The following is a 23,444-nucleotide window of genomic DNA, read 5'->3' as shown; positions in this document are numbered from 1 at the left end:
CATATTTCTTTTGACACTTGCTAAGATCAGCAAATAGCTTTATCTGGAAAATAATTCTCCCTTTTGCTTTTCCCTCTGTTTCTTACTCTGATGACTTTCATCTTCATCCTCTTCATCTCGGTACTGAATGGGACCTTCTGAATCAGAGTCACTCTCCTTCTCTTCTTCCTCCTGTAGACACCGTGGTAGTTTAGGAATGACTGAGGTAGATGTCATGTCTTCACTGAATGTGGATGGACAGGTTTGCTCCTCCTCTTCTTCATCGTCTGGACTAACAAATTAACATAATTATATGTATATATATTTAGAAACAAAGAGGATAACTGACTCTTAAGACAAAAGACTGAAATAAAGGCTGGGAGCGGTGGCTCATGCCTGTAATCCCAGCACTCTGGGAGGCCGAGGTAGGTGGATTCACCTGAGGTCAGGAGTTTGAGACCAGCCTGATCAACATGGTAAAAGCCTGTCTCTACTAAAAATATAAAAATTAGCCAGGCGTGGTGGCGAGCGCCTGTAATCCCAGCTACTTGGGAGGCTGAGGCAGGAGAATCGCTTGAACCCAGGAGGCAGAGGTGAGCCGAGATTGCACCACTGCACTCCAGCCTGGGTGACAAGAGCGAGACTCCATCCCAACAATAACACAAAGACATCGGACTGAAATAACTATAAAAAAATCCAGGAATGAAGTAGCTTATAATTCTCTCCCTTACCTTTAACAATCTTGCTAAGAAACTTTTTAGTAGGTTATTAATCTAAGGGTTCCAATTCTAGCTTTACAACTTATTAGGCACTGGTGCTTTCCAGAATTTGTCTAATGTCATTCTCTCAAGCCTACAGAGTAGATATTATTCCCATATAGAGACGATATAACTAAGAGCAGAAAGCTTAAGTAACTTAACACTACTATAAGCTAAGAGTGGTAGTGCTGGAATTTGAACCTAGGGTTATCTCACTCCAAGGTGAATGCTCTTAAGCACCACGTTATACAATGCCTTCCCTGCAGTATATAAAACTAGTAGTTGTAATGTTTCATGTAAATAATTTTGTAAATGTTGCATCTGTACAAAAATCTCAATAAAAAAAAAGTCACAAGAGTAAAAAGTCCAAATTTGGCCAGGCGCAGTGGCTCACACCCATGATCCCGAATGCTTGAGCCCAGGAGTTCAGGACCAGCCTGGGAAACATGGTGAAACCCTGTCTTTAACAAAAAATACAAAGATTAGCTGAGTGTGATGGCATGTGCCTGTAGTCACAGTTACTCAGGAGGCTAAGTTGGGAGAATTGCTTGAGCCCAGGAGGTGGAGGTTGCAGTGAGTTAACACTGCACCACTGCACTCCAGCCTGGGTGAGAGTGAGAACCTGTCTCAAAAAAATAAATAAATAAGCTGGGCGCGGTGGCTCACACCTGTAATCCCAGACTTTGGGAGGCCGAGGCAGGCAGATCACGAGGTCAGGAGTTTGAGACCATCCTGGCCAACACAGTGAAACCCAGCCTCTCCTAAAAATACAAAAAATTAGCCAGGTGTGGTGGCAGACGCCTGTAGTCCCAACTACTTAGGAGGCTGAGGCAGGAGAATCACTTGAACCCGGGAGGTGGAGGCTGCAATGAAGAGATCGCACCATTGCACTCAAGCCAAGGTGATAGTGCGAGACACCATATCAAAAATAAAATAAAGTTTTAAAATAAGATTTAAAAAAAAAGTCCAAATTCATTTGGCAGAGTATTCTTTGTACTTTAAATTTATTCACACTGCCAGGCATGGTGGCTCATGCCTGTAATTCTAACACTTTGGGAGGCTGAGGTGGGTGGATCACCTGAGGTCAAGAGTATGAGACCAGCCTGACCAACATGGTGAAACCCCATCTCCACTAAAAATATAAAAATCAGCCAGGTATGGTGGTACTTGCCTATAATCTCAGCTACTTGGAAGGCTGAGGCAAGAGAATCACTTGAACCTTGGCAGCAGAGGTTGTAGTGAGCCAAGATCATGCCACTGCATTCCAGACTGGGCAATAGAGGGAGACGCCATCTCAAAAAAAATAAAATTTATCCACATTTTCTTTTCTTTTCTTTTGAGATGGAGTCTCACTCTGTTGCCCAGGCTGGAGTACAGTGGCACAATGTTGGCTCATGGCAACCACTGCCTCCCAGGTTAAAGCAATTCTCCTGCCTCAGCCTCCCAAGTAGCTGGATTACAGGTATGCGCCGCCACGCCCGGCTAATTTTTGTTTGTTTATTTATTCATGGAGATGGAGTTTTGCTCTTGTTGCCCAGTCTGGAGTGCAATGGTGCAATCTGGGTTCACTGCAACCTCTACCTCCTGGATTCAAGCGATTCTCCTGCCTCAGCCTCCCGAGTAGCTGGGATTACAGGCATGTGCCACCATGCCCAGCTAATTTTGTATTTTTACTACAGACGGGGTTTCTCCATGTTGGTTAGGCTAGTCTCATACTCCTGACCTCAGGTGATCCAGTCACTTCAGTCTCCCAAAGTGCTGGGATTATAGGCATAGATGGGGTTTCTCCATGTTGATCAGGCTGGTCTCATACTCTCGACCTCAGGTGATCCACCCACCTCAGCCTCCCAAAGTGTTGGGATTACAGGCATGAGTAACACCTGGCTAGTTTTTGTATTTTTATAGAGATGGGGTTTCACTGCATTGGCCAGGCTGTTCTTGAACTCCTGACCTCAGGTGATTCATTCATCTTGGCCTCCCAAAGTGCTGGGATTACAGGTGTGGGTCACCATGTGTGGCCCACATTTTCTTTTTATAAGTAATTTTTTCTAAGCAGGGCTATCTAGAGTAAAGGAGAAACAAGAGGCAAGCTTTAGAGGCACTTACACTTTCAGCATTTCAATAGTGATGGGAAGAGACCTGGTCCGACCCAGTGTACTGCTGTCCTCAGAAAAGCTGTCACTGTTTTCAAAGAGCAACGAATGAGCTCTGTGGGAGCCCTCCAGAGGAGGAGTCATGGGAAGTGGGCTAGTGAGGGCCTGCTGGATTCGAATATGCAGTGGGAGTGGAGGCAGCCTGGAAGGTATATGGGGTTCCCCAAAGTTCTGGTCCAATATCCTCTTGGGGACTTCCTTTCTCTGATCTTCCTGCTGGAGAATCTCCTGGGGTAGATCTAAAGATGGTGGAAACTCAATTTCTGGTACAACTTGAAAAGTCGCAGCAGGGAATGGAGGGGAGCGTGGAGGCTCTGGAGGTATATGAGTAGGCAATGGTGGGGATGGAGAGCAAGGTGGGATCACTGGCAGCAGTTCAGAGCCCATAGAACACATGCTTTTCTCTCTTTGATCACTTGGTGTTTTTGTGGTGATGGCAGCAGCAGACTCCAAGGTGGGTACTGAGGTGGATGGAATGCCTCTCTTGGGTGGTAATGGTGGGGACGGTTTTGATAACAATGTACCACTGTTTATTGCTTGGGACAGTTCAGCTGGAAAAGAGAGAGCAACACATCAATTTCACATGACTTTCCAATGCTTTGAGGGACCAGCCCAGGGCCTAGAATTAATGTTGAGTTCAGTTTTAATCTTTCTAGCAAGTTATATAATTTCATAGTTTTGCCATTCCCTACATATTTTTATCCTAAAACAATTTTTTTTTTTTTTTTTTTTTAAGATGGGGTTTCACCATGATGGCCAGGCTGGACTTGAACTCCTGACCTCAGGTGATCCACCCACCTCAGCCTCCCAAAGTGCTAGGATTACAGGCGTGAGCCACCGCACCCGGCCTAAAGCAAAATTTTTATTTATTCAAATAAATGTATAGAGGTGTAGGAAGACTAATGAGTAGCTAGCTTCATTGCTATGGCAACAGATATGACAATTTTTTTTTTTTATTGAGACAGGGTCTCACTCTCTTGTCCAGACTGGAGTGCAGTGGTGCAATCTTGGCTTTCTACAACCTCCACCTCCTAGGCTCAAGCGATTCTCCTGTCTCAGCCTCTCAAGTAGCTGAGATTATAGGTGCACGCCACTACAACCTGGCTAATTTTTGTATTTTTCATAGAGATTGGGTTTCACCATGTTGGCCAGGCTGATCTTGAACTCCTGACCTCAAATGATCCACCTACCCTGGCCTCCCAAAGTGCTGGGATTACAGGCGTTAGCCACCAGTCCCCACTGACAACTTTTTATAACTTGATCTTGGTGTAGTTAATATGAATAGAGACAAAAAAATCTGATAAAAAGTTATTTCGTGGCCAGGCACGGTGGCTCACGCCTTTAATCCCAACACTTTGGGAGGCTGAGATGGGCATATTACTTGAGGTCAGGAGTTCAAGACCAATCTGGCCAACATGGTGAAACCCCGTCTCTACTAAAACGAAAATAAAAAACAACAACAAAAAAAACCCCAAAATTAGCCAGATGTGGTGGCAGGCACCTGTAATCCCAGCTACTCAGGAGAGGTTGAGGCAGGAGAATCTCTTGAACCTTGGAGGCAGAGGTTGCAGTGAGCCAAGATCATGCCACTGCACTCCAGCCTGGACAGCGAAAGACTGACAAAAAAATAAAGTTACTTTTGTATAACAGTACTCCAGGCCGGGCACGGTGGCTCAAGCCTGTAATCCCAGCACTTTGGGAGGCCGAGGCGGGTGGATCACAAGGTCAAGAGATCGAGACCATCCTGGTCAACATGGTGAAACCCCGTCTCTGCTAATACAAAAAATTAGCTGGGCATGGTGGCGCGTGCCTGTAATCCCAGCTACTCAGGAGGCTGAGGCAGGAGAATTGCCTGAACCCAGGAGGCGGAGGTTGCGGTGAGCTGAGATCGTGCCATTGCACTCCAGCCTGGGTAACAAGAGCGAAACTCCGCCTCAAAAAAAAAAAAAAAAAAAAAAAAAAAAAAAAAAAACAGTACTCCATTAAAAAATTTTAACATTCAGATAGCATAAAAAATAAATAGTAGTGGGTATTGCTACCATATCCTGATAAATAACAATATCTAGATATCTCAGCTCTGTGTTATAACTATCAATTCTGACATCTTGAATTATTATAGCAATTGCAAAGGCCTTTGAAGAAATCAAAGTGTTTTCTGTCCTTGAAGTCATATTCTCTTTATACCACCTGGGGTGACAGGGGAAACAGGATAGCATCTTTACCATTTCCCAGAAGGAAAAAGTGAGGCCATGGAAGTTAGGTGACTTTGGCCAAGATCATACTACAAACCTGCATGGACTCAGCTAGCATCCAGGTCTCTGACTATTTGACTGCATCCTACTGTCTCTAGTATTTATTAGTATGCACACCTCTTATGTTCCCTTTGCACCTCACCTCACCATGTCCACTCTCCACTAAATGATGGGCTCCTTGATGGCAGGGCAACTTTGCCTCCATCAACATAACCACAGAGATGTGCACAGTACCTAGCATCTAGTGGACCCTCAATATGTTTATTAGATGAGAATCCCTCACCCTGTACATGACAGTATATATTCCTATGGTTTCACCAAAGCCCCCAATGACTCAGCAAAGTCCCTTTGGAGGGCTCCATATGACCTGTAAAAAGTGGATCAGATCACACAGAAACAAAACTTCCAAAATAATTATAGTAGTTCTTTTGATCACCAATCTCTAACCTTCTACTCAAACCCTTTATTTTCATCCCACTCAGTATTCTCAAATGGTCTCAAAAACTTCCCTGAAATAAAACTGTATTTGTCCTAAATCCCACTATATTGGACACATTCAAAGTAAAAGCCTAGTTAATTTTATAATTTTTTTTTTTCTTTTGCGACAAGGGCTCCCTCTGTTGCCAGGCTGGAGTGCAGGGGTATGAACAATAGCTCACTGCAGCCTTAATCTCCTGGGTTCAAGTGATCCTCCTGCCTCAGCCTTCCAAGTAGGTAGGACGACAGGTCCATGCCACCATGCCTAGCTAATATTTTTTTTATTTTTAGTAGAGATAAGGTCTCGCTATGCTGCCCAGGCTGGTCTTGAGCTTCTGGGCTCTAGTGATACTTCCACCTCAGCTTCCCAAAGTGCTAGGAAAACGGATGTGAGACACCACACCTGGCCTCTTTTCTTTTTAAATTTATTATTTAGTTAGTTTTTATTTACTTATTTATTTATTTTTTGAGATGGAGTCTTGCTCTGTCACACAGACTGGAGTGCAGTGGTGCAATCTCAGCTCACTGCAACCTCTGCCTCCCAGGTTCAAGAGATTCTTCAGCCTCCCAAGTAGCTGGAACTACAGGTGCATGCCACCATGCCTGGCTAGTATTTGTATTTTTAGTAGAGACAGGGTTTCACCATGTTGGCCAGGCTGGTCTTGAAAGCCTGACCTCAGGTGATGCACCTGCCTTGGCCTCCCTAAGTGCTGGGATTACAGGCATGAGCCACCATGCCCAGCCAATTTATTTTTATTTTTAAATTAAGTTAAACTTATTTATTTTAGACAGAGTCTCATTGTGTTGCTGGAGTGCAGTCATGCAGTCACGGCTCACTGCAGTTTTGACTTCCCTGGGCTCAGGTGATCCTCCCACCTCAGCCTCCCAAGTAGCGGGGACCACAGGCATGTGCCACCATGCTTGTCTAATTTTTTGCGGGTATTTTTTGTAGAGATGAGTTTCTCCAGGTTGCCTAGGCTGGTCTCAAACTCCTGGGCTCAAGTAATATACCTGCCTCAGCCTCCCAAAGTGCTGGTACTAGAGATGTGAGACACTGTGCCCAGCCTTTTTTTTTTTTCAGAGACAGGATGTCGCTCTGTTACCCTGGAGTGCAGTGGCGCAATCATAACTCACTGGGAGCCTTGAACTCCTGTGCTTACGCAATCCTTTTACCTCAATCTCCCGAGTAGCTAGAATTACAGGCACATGTCACCATACTCAGCTAATTAAAAAAAAAATAGTTTCTGAGAGGGAGTTTCACTATTGGTGCCCAGGCTGGAGTTAAATGGCACAATCTTGGCTCACCGCAACCTCAGCCTCCCAGGTTCAAGTGATTCTCCTGCCTCAGCTTCTTGAGCAGCTGGGATTACACGCATGCACCACCATGCCCGGCTAATTTTTTGCCATGTTGGTCAGGCTGGTCTCAAACTCCCAATCTCAGGTGATCCACCCACCTCAGCCTCCCAAAGTGCTGGGATTATAGGCGTGAGCCATTGTGCCTAGCTAATTTTTAAATTTTTTATAGAGATGGGGTCTTGCTACATTGCTCAGGTTGGTCTTGAACTCCTGGCCTCAAGTGATCTTCCCACCTCTGTCTCCCTAAATGCTGAAATTATAGGCATAAGCCACTGTGCCTGGCCTAATTTTGTAACGTTTTAATGTCACTCATCGTAAGTAAATTTTTTTTGTTTTGTTTTTTTGAGACAGAGTCTCACTCTGTTGGAGGACAGTGGTGCAATTTTGGCTCACTGCAACCTCCACATCCCAGGTTCAAGTGATTCTCCTGCCTCAGCCTCCCGAGTAGCTGGGATTACAGGCATGCACCACCATGCCCAGATAATTTTTTGCATTTTTAGGAGAGACAGGTTTTCGTCATGTTTCCCAGGCTGATCTCCTACTCTGGGCCTCAAGCAATCTGCCCACCTCAGCCTCCCAAAGTGCTAGGATTACAGGTGTGAGCCACCATGCCTGGCCCCATAACTAAACTTTGAAAAGGGGTTTCTAGAAAAACACTGCATACACACAGAAAAAGATTCTAAAAATGTGAATTTTAGGAACAGTGAAATAGATATGGGTAGATTAGATTTTTGCTGATTCTCTGAAAATAGTGGTTAGCTATTCTATCTACAACAAAAACTCATTCCTGGTGAGACCATAAATGAATGTTTTTATTTTTGAATTAATAAGAAATTACATTTGGTAATTTAAGGAAGGCATATACATTAAGCAAGTAAATTCTGGTACATATACCCTGACAATAGCATCTGGCTGTAGTTCTGTGGAAAAATTCCAGAGTGTTCCTGGGATGGGTAACAATTCCCTTTCATCTGTTCAGCTATTGCTAGTGGTCCTCCCTTAGTCCTAATACTCCATGTTATGCCTATGAGAAGACAGTAGTACTTCTGAAGCAATGGTTTCCAAACTTTTAGATTTCAATGACCAAAAGAATTTAAAAAAACTTGGTCAACCTCAGATTTTTTTTTTCTAGTTTTTTTTGAGGTTGTCATTTTCTAAGATTTCCAAATAAGACTTGATATTAAGTAAAACATTTATGATCATAATCCTTTTGTGAAAGAAATGGCATTTTAACACCAAAGGATTAGGAAGGTTATCATTTCAGAATAAAGGAGAGTCCTTTAAATCTATTTAGCTCTAACAAATGTTCTGTGAATTGTCCTATTTTTCTTCTTCTGCTGAGAATCCCCCATGGACTAATACTGATTCCTCAGTCATAAGGTCTATTGTTTTGGGCTATTTACCTCAAGCCAAGAATGGGCTCTGTAGTTTAGTCCAGGGTATCATACACAAATTATCATTTTACATGTTGCCTTAACTTGAAGAGAGTGGTGTGCCACTGGTCTAGAGCAGAGGCTCTCAATGTGTGCTCCTTGAACAGCAGCATCAGTATCATCTGGGGAACCTATTAGAAAGGCAAATTCTCAAGCCCATCCCAGACTTATTAAGATTAGAAACTCTAGGGCTAGTGTCCAGCAGTCTGTTGTCATAAGCCTTCCAGGTGATCCTGATGAGAACACCAGTTTGAGAACACTACTACAGGGAAGAGAGATCTGGATCTGAGGGTTGAAGAGCCTATGTTCAGTTTCTATCTTTCACTTTTTTTGAGACAGAGTTTTGCTCTTGTTGCCCAGGCTGGAGTGTGATGGTGCAATCTCAGCAATCTCAGCTCACTGCAAACTCTTCCTACCGGGTTCAAGTGATTCTCCTGCCTCAGCCTCCTAAATAGCTGGGATTACAGGTGCCCACTACCATGCCTGGCTAATTTTTTGTATTTTTAGTGGAGATGGGGTTGCACCATGTTGACCAGGTTGGTCTCGAACTCCTGACCTCAGATGATCCACCCGCCTCAGCCTCCTAAACTGCTGGGATTATAGGCGTGAGCCACAGCGCCCAGCCTACAACCTTAAATGAGTCACAATGTCTTCATGCTCTAATTGCCCTACCTGTAGAACAGATAAAATCAGTTTCCTGCCGCACAAGGTAGTTTTGAAAATAAGTATGTGAAAGTTCCCCAAGTTCCTCACAGATAAGTCAACATGACACTATCCATCCAAAGTGGTGATAATAACAACTTCATCCTGTTTTCATCAAGCTACTCCAACCTGTCATATTCATAAAATATTCTAAGCCTGTTTTTCAAGGTTTGAATCACTCCACCCAACTTGGTGATATTAAATATTTAATAAGTGTACTTTTTATTCATTCAATCCTGAATAAAAACTTTAAGCAGTACTAAGCCTAGTATCATTTTTCCTGAAAAACTATATTTTTATTACCTTTGAAGCACTCATTAGCTTTCCTCTCCCTTTCTTGAAAATTCTTCTAAGAAACTGTGCATTTATATAAAGAAAGTAGACTTAAATAGAACTTTGGGTAAATGCAAAAAATTTACTAAACTCATACAAATTTACTGATTATCTTCCCTGCTTTCTCTACCACCTCTTATTTTAATATAAGAGTAGCATTCTTAACTCTCCCAAGATAAAACATGATTTTATCAGAACAATTTAATTAATATCTTCTGCAGTTCCCTATGAAGATAACTATTCAGAAGATAACTAAACTGAATTCCAAGTTTCAATGGCATCTACAGAATCATCCTTTTATCTACTAGACTCATTTATGCTTATGGAGGGAATATGTAGTTTTAAGTAGACTAAAAAATTTTCATTTGAAAAATTTGCCTTGCCCCTTGTAAGCTAAGACATTACTCTAATTTTTCAGCAAGTGACACAGATAACTCCATGCAGGTGGAATCTGTTATGTCTTCATATAGCCAGTCCAACTATATATGAAGACATATATATATATATGTCTTCTGGTTGGATATGGACTGGCTATATGAAGACATATATATATATATATATATATATATATTTATATATATTTAAGTTTGGGGGGTTTTAATCCATTTTTCTAAAACAATGATTCCAAAACACTATATATATATACAGAGTCTCACTCTGCCTTGCCCAGGCTGGAGTGGTGTCCTGTTCTTGGCTCACTGCAACCTCCGCCTCCCGGAGGTTGGCCAGGCTGGTCTTTAACTCCTGACCTCAGGTGATCCACCTGTCTCAGCCTCCCAAAGTGCTGGGATTACAGGCGTGAGCCACCACGCCTGGCCTACTTTTTTTAACCGAAGACTTTTCTCTATGTTGAGGTCATTCAAAGGGAGAAGATATGGAAAATTCTCACAGAACAAATCAATATTGTACCAGTTATCCAATAAAATAACCATCCAACATCAAACCAAACCCAAAACACCAGAAGCCTAAAGACTTACTTACCAATGACAGGGTTGCTATTTCTGTGAGCTGGTTTAGGGGGAGGGATAGGGGGCTGCTTGGCAGGGATCGTATGAGTGAGGCTTGGGGTAGCAGTAGTGTTAGTGTTGGCAGGAGCAGCAGGCAGAGTCCTTGGTGCAGGGGAAGGGGTGGCAGAGAGATTAACAGTCTTTGCAAGGCTTGTGGCAGCAGTGGTGGCAGCGGGTGCTGTGGTGATGGAGGTGGAGATGATGAACCTTGCCGTGCTGCCAGAGGAAGTGGAATCCTTTGCTTGCCCTTCATTTGCTTCATGAGAAGCGGACAAGGGTCTTTTGGGAGGAAGTAAAGGCTGTTTGGGTACATTCTCAGGAATAGACTCTGCTTCAGAATTAGGCTGGCTTCCAGTTGAGCCTGTGTAATAACATATATAAAAAGGGAAGAGAGAGTAACAAGAGAGATTGAAAAAGCTAACACATCTATGAATTTATGGGCAATTCCATCAATTATTTAATTTATAGATTAGATTACAGGTTACAGTTCTCAGTGCCTCCCAATCTCCCCATTCTTAAAAAATGTCAGTAAGAAAGGCTCAGTAAGAGATGCTCATTGTGTGATTCTTCACACAAGAGCCAGGCTGCTGGAGGAGAGGCACAACAAAATTCCTTGGGTGAAAGAAGTAGAATGTGCAGCTGGAAAAAATCCTATAGGTATCTGATACTTAACATCCTCTTCCCTTCTTGAGGATCACAAATTTAGGTATTTTGTGAATAAAAGGGGGGCGGGGGAGGAAATTCCCCTTGAAGTTGCTAAAGTATTGCTAAAGGAGAATGTAATTCTCTCTGGATTTTACTTTTCCCTGTTCTCTTGTAAACCCCTTATGTAAAGGAGAATAACGGTCCATGGCTCTTAAACTAAAAAATCCAGAGCTTCTTACCTAGTCGTTTCTTTAAGTCCTCTTCTGGAATAGGTTTCCTAAGACTTGCTAATCTTACTGGCTCTTCCTCTACTTGGACTGGACCAGATGATCTGGCATTCCCTATGGGGGTGGTATGGCCATTCTTTAACATGGCATGGCTTGGCTTTCCTAGATCCTCATCACCTGCAAGGTGAAAGAAGAGTACAAAGTGACGAAATTGGCATGAACAGATAGAGAGAAGAGTTAGCAAATTTTTCTTTCTCTCTCTCTTTTTTAAATTGAGACAGGGTCTTGCTATGTTGCCCAGGCTGGTCTTAAACTCCTTGGCTCAAGCAATCTGCCTGCCTCAGCATCCCAAAGTGCTAGGATGAATGGCATGAACCACTGTGCCTGGCCAGTGTTGGTGATTTGAGACGGGGTCTCACAGACCAGGCTGGAGTGCAGTGGCATGATCTTGGCTCACTGCAGCCTCTGCCTCCCAGGCTGATCCTCCTGCCTCAGCCTCCTAAGTAGCTGGGACCACAGGCGTGTGCCACCACACCCACCTAATTTTTTGTATTTTTGAGAGAGATGGGGTCTCACTATGTTGCCTAGGCTAGTCTCAAACTCCTGGGTTCAAGCAATCCACCCGCCTTGGCCTCCAAAAGTGCTGAGATTACAGTTGTGAGCCACAGCACATGGCCCAGAGTTGGTGATTTCTAACCTTCCTTACCTTCTTTCCCCTGTCTTCCTGTTTTAGTTTATTACTGAGATCTAGATTACCTGGATGCTTAAACAGAAATAAGTAATTTCTTTTTCCAGTACACATTTGATAGCCTATTATATGCCAAGTACGTTGTTATATGAATAAGACAAATAAAGGCCAGGTGCAGGGGCTCATTCCTGTAATCTCAGCACTTTGGGAGGCCAAGCCAGGGAGATTACCTGAGGTCAGGAGTTTGAGACCAGCCTGGTCAATATGGTGAAAACCCATCTCTACTAAAAATACAAAAATTAGCCGGGTGTGGTGGCAGGCACCTGTAATCCCAGCTACTTGGGAGGCTGAGGCAGGAGAATCGCTTGAACCCAGGAGGCAGAGGTTGCAGTAAGCTGAAATAGCATCATTGAACTCCAGCCTGGCCAACATGGTGAAAACCCATCTCTAATAAAAATACAAAAATTAGCCGAGTGTGGTGGCAGGTGCCTGTAATTCCAGCTACTTGGGAGGCTGAGGCAGGAGAATTGCTTGAACCCAGGAGGCAGAGGTTGCAGTAAGCTGAGATAGCGTCATTGCACTCCAGCCTGGGCAACAGAGCAAAAACTCCATCTCAAAAAAAAAAAAGGGCAAACTGATTATATATAAGTAACTACAATGTTAAATGTCAAGAGCTCTAATGAGTGAAGTGCTGTGGTAGGAATGAAGAAGAAATCATTCTCCTGGGGTGAGAATAGAGTTAGGAAGGCATAACAGAAAGTATCTGAGCTGGAGTTGAGATGGTCGTGCTATGTTACCAGGCTGGCCTTGAACTCCTGGGCTCAAGCAATCCTCCTTCCCCAGCCTCCCTAGTAGATGGGACTACGGCACACACCACCATGCCTTGCTTTGAACTGGATCTTGAAGGAGTAGGAGCCCACCACACTGAATAAAGATAGTCTGTTTGGAAGAAGGAATAACATGTACAAAGGTGTGAAGTTATTCAATATGTTTGGGGCACTGGCGACTAGTTTGGCCTGGCAGGAGAAGAGATTCACATAAGAAATGGTTATAGGGAGCCGGGCATGGTGGCTCACGCCTGTAATCCCAGCACTTTGGGAGGCCGAGGTGGGTGGATCACTTGAGGTTAGGAGTTCGAGACCAGCCTGGCCAACATGGTGAAACCCCATCTCTACTGAAGACCAAAGTTGGCTGGGCGTGGTGGCAGGTGCCTGTAATCCCAGATACTTGGGAGGCTGAGCCATGAGAATTGCTTGAATCTGGGAGGCAGAGGTTGCAGCAAGCCAGGATTGCATCACTGAACTCAAGCCTGGGCAAAAGAACGAGACTCTGTCTAAGGAGGAAAAAAAAAAAAAAAGACAGACAACAAAGTTGAGGATGTACACACACAAGAAAGGAATGTTTGCCCCAAGGAAGGAAGGGTGAACGTTATTTTTTTAATGGTCACCCTCCAACCCAAAAACATCAATACAAAAGAAAGAAAATTCAAATACCTAGTCAGACCCAATCAAAGACCAAGTGCACAGAGACAGGCATATGTTATCACTTGTAAACTTACCTTGCTCAGGGTCTTCCAACAGAACCCCTCTTTTAACCAGCTCTTCTCTTGGTTTTCGCATAGATATTTTCCGTTCTAAAACTAACATTAAGTTGGAAAATGGCACTCAGAAATGTGACAGTTGAAAGTCAACCTTACACTTAGCATTCTAATTCCACAGGTAAAAGAATAAAGTGGTTTAAGTTTATATTCTCGGAAAGAAAATAACTAGCAGACTAACTTCAAATTAAAAATCTTAAATTTCTTTTATAACCTGTGCTATTAGGAAAGCATCATTTTCAAAAAACTAGCCTCACATAATTGTAGCATAATAGAAAATTTCATTAGTAAGTAATTTATGGATGAACTTTGTGTGGATGGGCAGAGTAGAAAAAAATAAGCATTTTATATATGTATGTATTAATTAATTCAGTCATTTTCTTCACAAAGTCCTGATGGAAAGAAGCATATTAGATTTGTTATAGTTCAAGAACTCCATTCACCACTTAATAGATACTTCTATCCCATCAAAACACAAACCAGGGAATGAGAGTATACAATATAAGGTTTAGTAAATGACCATTTTGATGTTTAATTCTAAAAGATTAAATTCTGGTCAGATGCAGTGGCTCATGCTTATAATCCTGGCACTTTGGGAGGCTGAGGTGGGAGGATCGCTTGAGCCCAAGTGTTCAAGACCAGCCTAGAAAACATGGGGATACCCCGTCTCTACAAAAAATTTAAAAATTAAATAGGCACAACAGCTCATGCTTGTAGTTCCAGCTACTCAGCAGGCTGAGGACTGCAAGAGCCCAGGATGTTGAATCTACAGTAAGCTGTGATTGCGCCACTGTACTCCAGCCTGGGCAACAGAGCAAGATCCTGTCTCACCAAAAAAAAAAAAGAAAGAAAGAAAAGATTAAATACCCTCTTCAAATAGAGGACTACAGAAACTTGGGAAGATAAGGAAAAATTAGATACTTCTAACATAAAGAACTCTAAGAACACACATTTAAACTTTAATATCTCACCTTCTGAAGTCTCTTTAAATTTATCACTACTTTTTTTTTTTCTCCATTTCCAGGGTTTGAAGATCTTGCCAAAGCCTGAGAACTTGCTCTTCCTTTTGGTAGGAGGTGTTGTATCTCCTGCTTCCACACTGTCCATGACCATGCCTGGCTCTGTAGCGGGCTGGTCTGCTTCCTCTGTTACATGAAGAAAAGAGAGGGAAGGGAGCAAATTTATTATTTCAGCATAATCTCTAAAATGTCCCTTCCCCTCTCTTCCTGTGGCAGTTGGAAAGGATGGGAGCAATGATAAACAATCATGCAGACAGGGAGACTCTTGGACATCACATGGACACCAAACATCAAAATCCGTAACAGATAAATTACTAAGGAGGAAAAGGAACCAAACCAAGCTGACATAATTTTAGGACAAAATCTGGTGAAATGATCAGAGCCAGCTCAAAATCTTTTAAAGGCACATGTATACAAAATGTGGATATCTTACCAAATGCATGAGATCTTGCCTTACTGAAGCAGGGAATTCCACCATTAGTGAGTGAGTCATTTTCTCTATTAAACGTTGCCCTTTCCCTGCCCTTTTCAGGATATAAATACTTCAGGGAGAGGTAATATATTAATTGTTAATACCTTACTTATGTCTGCTCATCACATTATTTTCTCCCTTCACAAAAAGGATCCTAGGTACTGGAAGGTGCTCAGGGTGGGGTGCATTAAATTGGAGGGAAATGTTTTCAGAAAGTGGAGGTGAGATTCCAATTTGTCTACCATAGCAGTGCTTTAGAGACAATCACAGGCTGGGCACAGTGGCTCATTCCTGTAATCCCAGCACTCTGGGAGGCTGGGGCAGGTAGCCTGCTTGAGCTCAGGAACTTGAAACCAGCCTGGGCAGTAAGGTGAAACCCTGTCTCTACAAAAAATGCAAAAACAAAAATTAGCCGGGCATTGTGGTAATGTAGTCCCAACTACTCAGGAGGCTGATATGGGAGGATGGCTTGAGTGCGGGAGGTCAACACTGCAGTGGGCTATGACTATGCCACTGCACTCCAGCATGGGCAACAGAGTGAGAGCCTGTCTCAAAAAAAAAAAAAAAAAAAGATCATAACATTAAGGATTTGACACAAAACATAACTGACAGAATACATGTGCAGGATTGAAATAAAAGGTCATGAATCCCTCATAATGACCACACATGCAGGGTTTAGTTAGTTAGCTTTAATGGCAGAGAAAGGAAAGCCAAGGAGGGGCCAAGAATTAAAAAAAAACAACAACAGAAAAACAGCAGGAAGGCAACAAAAAAAAAGCAGGAAGGTAATACAATGCAGCTTTGCACTCCACCTACTGTTCCAAGGTTCTCTGGAGAAGTCTAGAGAGGAAGAAAAAAAGAGTCATGTGGAATAACCAACCTGAAATTAAAGTGGAACCCCTGCTTTGTAGAAATACATCAAGGAACAGCATATGACAAGTTAACATGTTGACTGTAAATAATTTCAGATCTGAAGCAAATGACACTTTTGGAGGAAGGCGAAAAGGTCATCATAAACACTACAAAGTATTTATTTATTTATTAGAAACAGGGTCTCTGTTGCCCAGGCTGAAGTGCAGTGGTGTAATCATAGCTCACTGCAGCCTCAAATTTCTGGTCTCAGATGACCCTCCTGCCTCAGCCTTCTGAGTAGCCAGGACTACACGTATGTACCATCACGCCTGACTAATTACAATTTTTTTTTTCCTTTTTTTTTTTTTTGGTAGAGATAGGGTCTCACTAAATTGCTCAGGGTGGTTTCAAATGCCTGGTCTCAAGAGATCCTCCCTGTTTGGCCTCCCAAAGCACTGGGATTAAAGGTGTGTACCACCACACCTGGCCTCTCTTTTAAAACTAGATATTTTCAAAAGAGAAAATATACAACCAACAGCATTACTTTATTTATTTATTGAGATGGAGTCTTCCTCCTATTGCCCAGGCTGGAGTGCAATGGCATGATCTCTGCCTCCTGGGTTCAAGCTATTCTCTTGCCTCAGCCTCCTGAGTAGCTGGGATTATATGCTCAGGAGGCTGAGACAGGAGAATCCCTTGAACCCAGGAGGCAGAGATCGTGCCACCACGCCCAGTTAATTTTTGTATTTTTAGTAGAGATGAGGTTTCATCATGTTGGTCAGGCTGGTCTCGAACTCCTGACCTTGTGATTCGACCGCCTTGGCCTCCCAAAGTGCTAGGATTACAGGTGTGAGCCACTGTGCCTGGCCGCATTTAATTTTTTAAAGAAACAACTGCAAAATTAAATCTTTTTTTAGTTGACTGATGGAAGTATAGGGAAGTTTTTCAATAAACGTTAGAATTATACAATCGTAATTATCACAGTAAATGCAACGATGACTACTGATGCATTCATTTGCTATGCCCAGAAGACTTAGGCAAAGTAGTGTCCTCATTACTAAAGTGTAAAAGATTGAAATCACAAGAGGACAGTGACTCTTCCTAGTTGCATGATTTATTCAAGGACATTCTGGGTCTCAATTACTTTAACACTTTAAAATGAAATGCACTAAAATCTGATAATTATTTCTATCTATCTATCTATCTATCTATCTATCTATCTATCTATCTATCTAGTTATTTTAGAGACAGGGTTTTGTTCTGTTGCCAAGTGTGGAGTGCAGTGGCACGATCAGAGCTCACTGCAGCCTTCAACTCCAGGACTCAAGCAATCCTCTTCCATAGCCTCCTGAGTAGCTGAGATTACAGGCAAATAGTTGAAATTATAAGAGAGTGTCTCAGATTACAGGCACTGGCTACAGCACCTGGCTCCTCTTCATTTTTAAGTAAAGAAAGACCAGCTGGGGAATATGAAGAAACCCTGTCTCTTTAAAAAAAAAAAAAATTAGTTGGGCATGGTGGGATGTGCCTACAGTCCCAGCTACAAGATTGCTTGAACTCAGGAGGTCCAGGCTTCATTAAGTTGTGATTGTACCACTGTACTCCAGCCTGGGTGACAGAGCCATACTGCTATAGTTTAGATATGTGTCCCCATTCAAATCTCAGGTTGAATTGTAATTTTCAGTATTGGAAGTGGTTGGAGGTGATTCGATCATGGGAGTGGGTTTCTCATGAATGGTTTAGCACCATCCATTTGGTGCTGCCTTAGCAATAGTGAATGAGTTCTCATGAGATCTGGTCCTTTAAAAGTATGTCGAGGCCGGGCGTGGTGGCTCATGCCTGTAATCCAAGCACTTTGGAGGCCAAGGCGGGCGGATCACCTGAGGTCAGGAGTTCAAGATCAGCCCGACCAACATGGTGAAACCCCGTCTTTAAAAAAAAAAAAAAAAAAGGTATGTTGCATCTCCCTCTTGGCCTGCTCTGGTCACGTGACATGCTTGTTCCTGGTTGGTCTTCTGTCATGATTGTAAGTTTCCTGAGACCTCCCAGAAGCAGGGCAGGTCAAGCAACATGCTTCCTGTACAGCCAATAGAACTGCAAGCCAAATAAAGCTCTTTTTTATTTTATTTTAAGAGACCAGGTCTCGCTTTGTTGCCCAGGCTGGAGTGCAGTGGCTATTCACAGGCGCGATTCCACTACTGATCAGCACGGGAGTTTTGACCTGCTCCATTTCCGACCTGGGCTGGTTCACCCCTCCTTAGGCAATCTGGTGGTCCCCCGCTCCCAGGAGGTCACCATATTGATGCTGAACTTAGTGCGGACACCCGATGGGTATAGTGCACTACAGTCCAGAACTCCTGGGCTCAAGTGATCCTCCAGCCTCAGCCTCCCGAGTATCTGGGACTACAGGTACGCGCCACCGTGCCCGGCAGCTCTTTTCTTTATAAATTACCCAGTCTCAGGTATTTCTTTCTTTCTTTCTTTTTTTTTTTTTTGAGACGGAGTTTCGCTCTTGTTGCCCAGGCTAAAGTACAGTGGCGGGATCTCGGCTCACTGCAACCTCTGCCTCCTGGGTTCAAGCAGTTCTCTATCTCAGCCTACTGAGTAGCTGGGATTATAGGCACCCACCACTGTGCCTGGCTAATTTTTGTATTTTTAGTAGAGATGGGGTTTCACCATCTTGGTCAGGCTGGTCTTGAACTCCTGACATCGTGATCCATCCGCCTCAGGCTCCCAAAGTGCTGGGATTACAGGCACGAGCCACTGCGTCTAGCCTCAGGTATTTCTTTACAGCAATGCAAGAATGGCTTAATATAGGGACCTTGTCTCAAAAAAAAAAAAAAAGTGGTTGATACATAAACAGAAAATGTATAAAAAAAGAAAAAGCCACTGAATACAAAAAACAAAGACAACATTTTCTTTGCTTCTTATTCATGTTTACAAAACTTTTAGAAGAGGATGTCTTTCCTCTTGCCTCCAAGGTTGGAGTTGAGCCACACCAGGCCCTGCCTCAGTTATCTCAAATTTACACATTAATATTTATATCCTCATATTCTCCCTCCTTTCTTCCCCTTCTTCTCCCTACTCTCCAAGACAAACAGTACATTATTTCTAAGACTCCGAAATATGTCCAAATACTTGGAATCCACCCAATTGCCTTTTCAAAATACAGAATCTCCAGGAGGTAGGACTTGAGAATCTGTTTTAAAAAAAAATCTCTCCAGGTCAGCCTAGGGTCCTAAGGTCAGCCAGGTGTGTTAAACCCAATACCAGATTATTATCCAGAAACCTCATGGAAGTTAAAAGAGACAGAGGCAGACATTCTCTGGCTATAGGCTGCTTCTTTGTTGAAGAAAAATGAACTAGGAGCCAGGCATGGTGGCTCATTCCTGTAATCTCAGCACTTTGGGAGGTTGAGGCGGATCACCTGAGGTCAGGAGTTTGAGACCAGCCTGGCAAACATCATGAAACCTCATCTCTACTAAAAATACAAAAAATTGCTGGGTGTGGTGGTGCACACCTATAATCCCAGCTACTCATGAGGGTGAGGCAGGAGAATCTTGAACCTGGGAGGTGGAGGTTGCAGTGAGCCAAGATCACGTCATTGCACTCCAGCCTGGGTGACAGCAAAACTCCATCTCAAAAAAAAAAAAAAAAAAAAAAGAGGCCGGGCGTGGTGGCTCAAACCTGTAATCCCAGCACTGTGGGAGGCAGAGGCGGGCTGATCACCTGAGGTCAGGAGTTCAAAACCAGCCTGGCCAATATGGTGAAACCCTGTCTCTATTAAAAATATTAAAAAATTAGCCGGCCATGGTGGTGGGCACCTGTAATCCCAGCTACTTGGGAGGCCAAGGCAAGAGAATCACTTGAACCCAGAAAGCAGAGGTTGCAGTGAGCCGAGACTGCGCCATTGCATTCCAGCATGGGCAACAAGAACAAAACTCCATCTCAAAAAAAAAGAAAAGGAAAAGAAAAATGAACTAGAAAATTATGGCATTATTCCAATGTTTCCTACTCAGCAAGGTATTCCTACAGAGGAACTGAGAGGGTCTTCTTTCTGTTTCCTATATATCTCAAATATGGTCCAAATTACAAATAAACAATAGAAGTTTACAGTTATTTCTTTCCAAATTTATAATACATTATCTCCAAGTATGTGTAATGGAAAGTATATTGTGCAATTTTGGGGTATAGTGTCCTAAATATGCCAATTAGGTCAAGGTGGTTAATCATATACAAATCATTAAGATCCCTTCTGATTTGCTGTCTGCTTGCCCTATCAGTAACTGAGCGAGGTATGTTAACATCTCCAATTATGAAAGTGATTTCTCTTAGTTCTAATAATTTTTGCTTTATATACTTTGTTTATTTTTTTTTTGAGACGGAGTCTCGCACTGTCGCCCAGGCTGCAGTGCAGTGGCGCGATCTCAGCTCACTGCACTCTCCGCCTCCTGAGTTCAAGCAATTCTCTTGCCTCAGTCTCCCGAGTAGCTGGGACTACAGGTGTGCGCCAGCAGAGACGGGGTTTCACCATGTTGGCCAGGATGGTCTCGATCTCCTGACCTTGTGATCTGCCTGCCTCGGCCTTCCAAAGTGCTGGGAATTACTGGGGTGAGCCACCGCACTCGGCCAATTTTTGCTTTATACACTTTGAAGCTGTTATGAGGTATATATCAATTTAGAGTGATTATCTTCCTTTTGAATGGACTCTTCTATCTTTGTGAAATTCCCTCTATTGTTCTAGAAACATTTTTGCCTTGATTTTGTTTTTCTTTCTAGTTTGATGATTATCTTCTTCTTATTATTCTTTTTGAGACAGGGTCTCACTCTGTTGCCCAGTCTGGAGTGTGCAGTGGCACAAGCACGATTCACTGCAGTCCTGACCTCCTGGGTTCAATCAATCCTCTGGTCTCAGTCTACAGAATAGCTGGGATTAAGAGAGTAAGCCACCATACCTGTCTAACTGAAAAATAATTTTTAGTAGAGACAGGGTTTTGCTATATTGCCCAGGCTGGTCTCGAACTCCTAAGCTCAAGGGATTCTCCCACCTTGGCCTTCCAAAGTGCTGGAATTGGCCTGGCTTGATAATTATCTAATTGGAATTTTTTTTTTTTTTGAAACAAGGTTTGCTGTGTCACCGAGGCTCGAATGCAGTGGTGTGATCTCAGCTCCTGCAGCCTCAACTTCCCAGATTTAAGGAATCATATGATTTTTGAACCTGGGGAGTTTTTTTTTTTTTTTTTTTTTTTTTTAAGACAAGGTCTTGCTGTGTCACCCAGGGTGGAATGCAGTGGTGTGATCTCAGCTCCTGCAGCCTCAACTTCCCAGGTTCAAGCAATCACCTCAGCCTCTTCAGTAGCTGGGACTACAGGCATATATCACCATGCTCTGCTGATTTTTAAATTTTTTGTGGAGACAGGGTCTCACCATGTTGCCCAGGCTGGTCTCAAAACTCCTGGGTTCAAGTGATCCTTTGGCCTCAGTCTCCCAACGTACTAGGATAACTGGAGTATTTATGCCTTTTATATTTAATGCTTTTACTGGCATAGTTGAATTTAAGTCTACTATTTTGTTATCCACTTTCTATTTGTCTCATTTATTCTGTGCATCCTTGACTTATTACAAACTTGTTAATTTAGTACTTTTTTTTTTTTTTTTTTTTTTTGAGACGGAGTTTCGCTCTTGTTACCCAGGCTGGAGTGCAATGGCGCGATCTCGGCTCACTGCAAGCTCCGCCTCCTGGGTTCAGGCAATTCTCCTGCCTCAGCCTCCTGAGTAGCTGGGATTACAGGCACGCGCCACCATGCCCAGCTAATTTTTTGTATTAGTAGAGACGGGGTTTCACCATGTTGACCAGGATGGTCTTGATCTCTTGACCTCGTGATCCACCCGCCTCGGACTTTTATTTTTTTTTGAGATGGAGTTTAGCTCTTGTTGCCCAGGTTGGAGTGCAGTGGCGCAACCTCAGCTCACTGCAACCTCTGCCTCCCAGCTTCAAGCGATCTTTCTGCCTCAGCCTCCCGAGTAGCTGGAATTACAAGCTCCCGCCACCACACCCAGTTAAGTTTTGTGTATTTTTAGTAGAGACAGGGTTTCCCCATGTTGGCTAGGCTGGTCTTGACTTCCTGATCTCAGGTGATCCGCCTGCCTCTGCTTACCAAAGTGCTGGGATTACAGGCGTGAGCCACTGCACTCAGTGGTATTCCACATATTCTTTTCCTGCCCGAATTACATCCTGGGCCCTCTTCTTTTGCTCCTGATCCAGTAGCAACTTGTAAGCTTTGTCCACAGCCTCAAAAGCCTTTTGTGCTCTATCAGCATCATCTTTGTCAGGATGCACCAATATAGATAACTGCCGAAACCTTTTTAAAATTTCTTCATCTGTAACTTCAGAATCTATTTGAAGAACCTCAAGTGGGTTCAAACTGAAGTAAGAGGAATCAGGACAGGTGAATCTTTCAATCTGATTTTTGGATGTTAGAACCTAGTCCTCTTCTCTATTTGTTTCACTTCACTGTAGAAAGTCATAAATGCTTCCTCTGTGGTGCCTCCACAGCATGAAGTCCCGCTTTCTCCTGAAGCCGCCATTTCCCTGACCCAGCCACCACCTATATACTATATTCTTAAAATAATGGCAGGCAACTGCAGCTACAGACCTCAATCTATGATACACATCAAGCAATTCAACTTTTTTTTTTTTTCAGCTTTTTCTTATAATGTCATGACTCTTCTCTGCTTCTTAAAAGCAATTCCAGTAACACTAGTGACACGTGGTGTAGGACCGATGGTGTTATTCAAGATTTACGATATTGCACTAAGCTATGAAGAACTGCTCACTAGAAGATTAGCATCAGACAGCATTTTAGGTGGATACTTGCAACACTTGAGCTCACTTCAATAGTAATAGGAGGTGGCTATGAAATTACAGCAAAGGTATATACTACAGTTAATTTATTTATATTTATTTATTTATTTGAGATGGAGTTTCACTCTTGTTGTCCAGGCTAGAGTGCAATGGCACAGTCTCGGCTCACTGCAACCTCTGCCTCCCAGGTTCAAGTGATTCTCCTGCTTCAGCCTCCCAAGTAGCTGGGATTACAGGCGCATACCACCACACCTGGCTAATTTTTGTATTTTTAGTAGTCACAGTTTCGCCATGTTGGCCAGGCTGGTCTCAAACTCCTGTCAGGTGATCTGCCCACCTTGGCATCCCAAAGTGCTGGAATTACAGGTGTGAGCCACTGAGCCTGGACTTATTTTATTTATATTTATTTGTATTTTTAATTTAATTAATTTATTTATTGAGACAGAGTCTTGCTCTGTTGGCCATGCTAGAGTGGAGAGGCATGATCTCTGCTCACTGCAACCTCCGCCTCCAAGGTTCAGGCAATTCTCCTGCCTTAGCCTCCTGAGTAGCTGGGACTACAGGTGCGTGCCACCATGCCCAGCTAACTTTTTTTTTTTTTGAGATGGAGTCTTGCTCTGTCACCAGTG

The 23,444-nt window shown here is 43.1% G+C and overlaps 1 protein-coding gene across 7 annotated transcripts in view; it reads right to left on the bottom strand.

The window, feature by feature from the left end:
• Positions 1-23,444, bottom strand: part of PHACTR4 (phosphatase and actin regulator 4) — a 130,183-nt gene that overhangs the window by 19,267 nt on the left and 87,472 nt on the right. For 2 of the 7 annotated variants that reach the window (XM_064363561.1, XM_064363557.1), the window contains 6 exons: positions 14,579-14,752; positions 13,569-13,649; positions 11,335-11,499; positions 10,425-10,811; positions 2,844-3,441; positions 87-271 (listed from right to left, as the gene is read on the bottom strand). In XM_064363561.1, the coding sequence (XP_064219631.1) occupies positions 87-271; positions 2,844-3,441; positions 10,425-10,811; positions 11,335-11,499; positions 13,569-13,649; positions 14,579-14,752 (1,590 nt within the window). Of the gene's footprint in view, positions 1-86; positions 272-2,843; positions 3,442-10,424; positions 10,812-11,334; positions 11,500-13,568; positions 13,650-14,578; positions 14,753-15,910; positions 15,939-23,444 lie in introns of all 7 variants that reach the window. The other 5 variants (XM_064363563.1, XM_064363560.1, XM_064363559.1 and 2 more) reach the window with 5 other exon arrangements.

The sequence above is a fragment of the Aotus nancymaae genome, unplaced genomic scaffold (genome assembly GCF_030222135.1).
Source record: "Aotus nancymaae isolate 86718 unplaced genomic scaffold, 86718_ANA_hifiasm-v0.15.2.pri h1tg000053l, whole genome shotgun sequence".
Classification (NCBI taxonomy): domain Eukaryota; kingdom Metazoa; phylum Chordata; class Mammalia; order Primates; family Aotidae; genus Aotus; species Aotus nancymaae.
The sequence above is the reverse complement of the archived record's forward strand: the minus strand, read 5'-3'. Positions and strand labels throughout refer to the sequence as shown.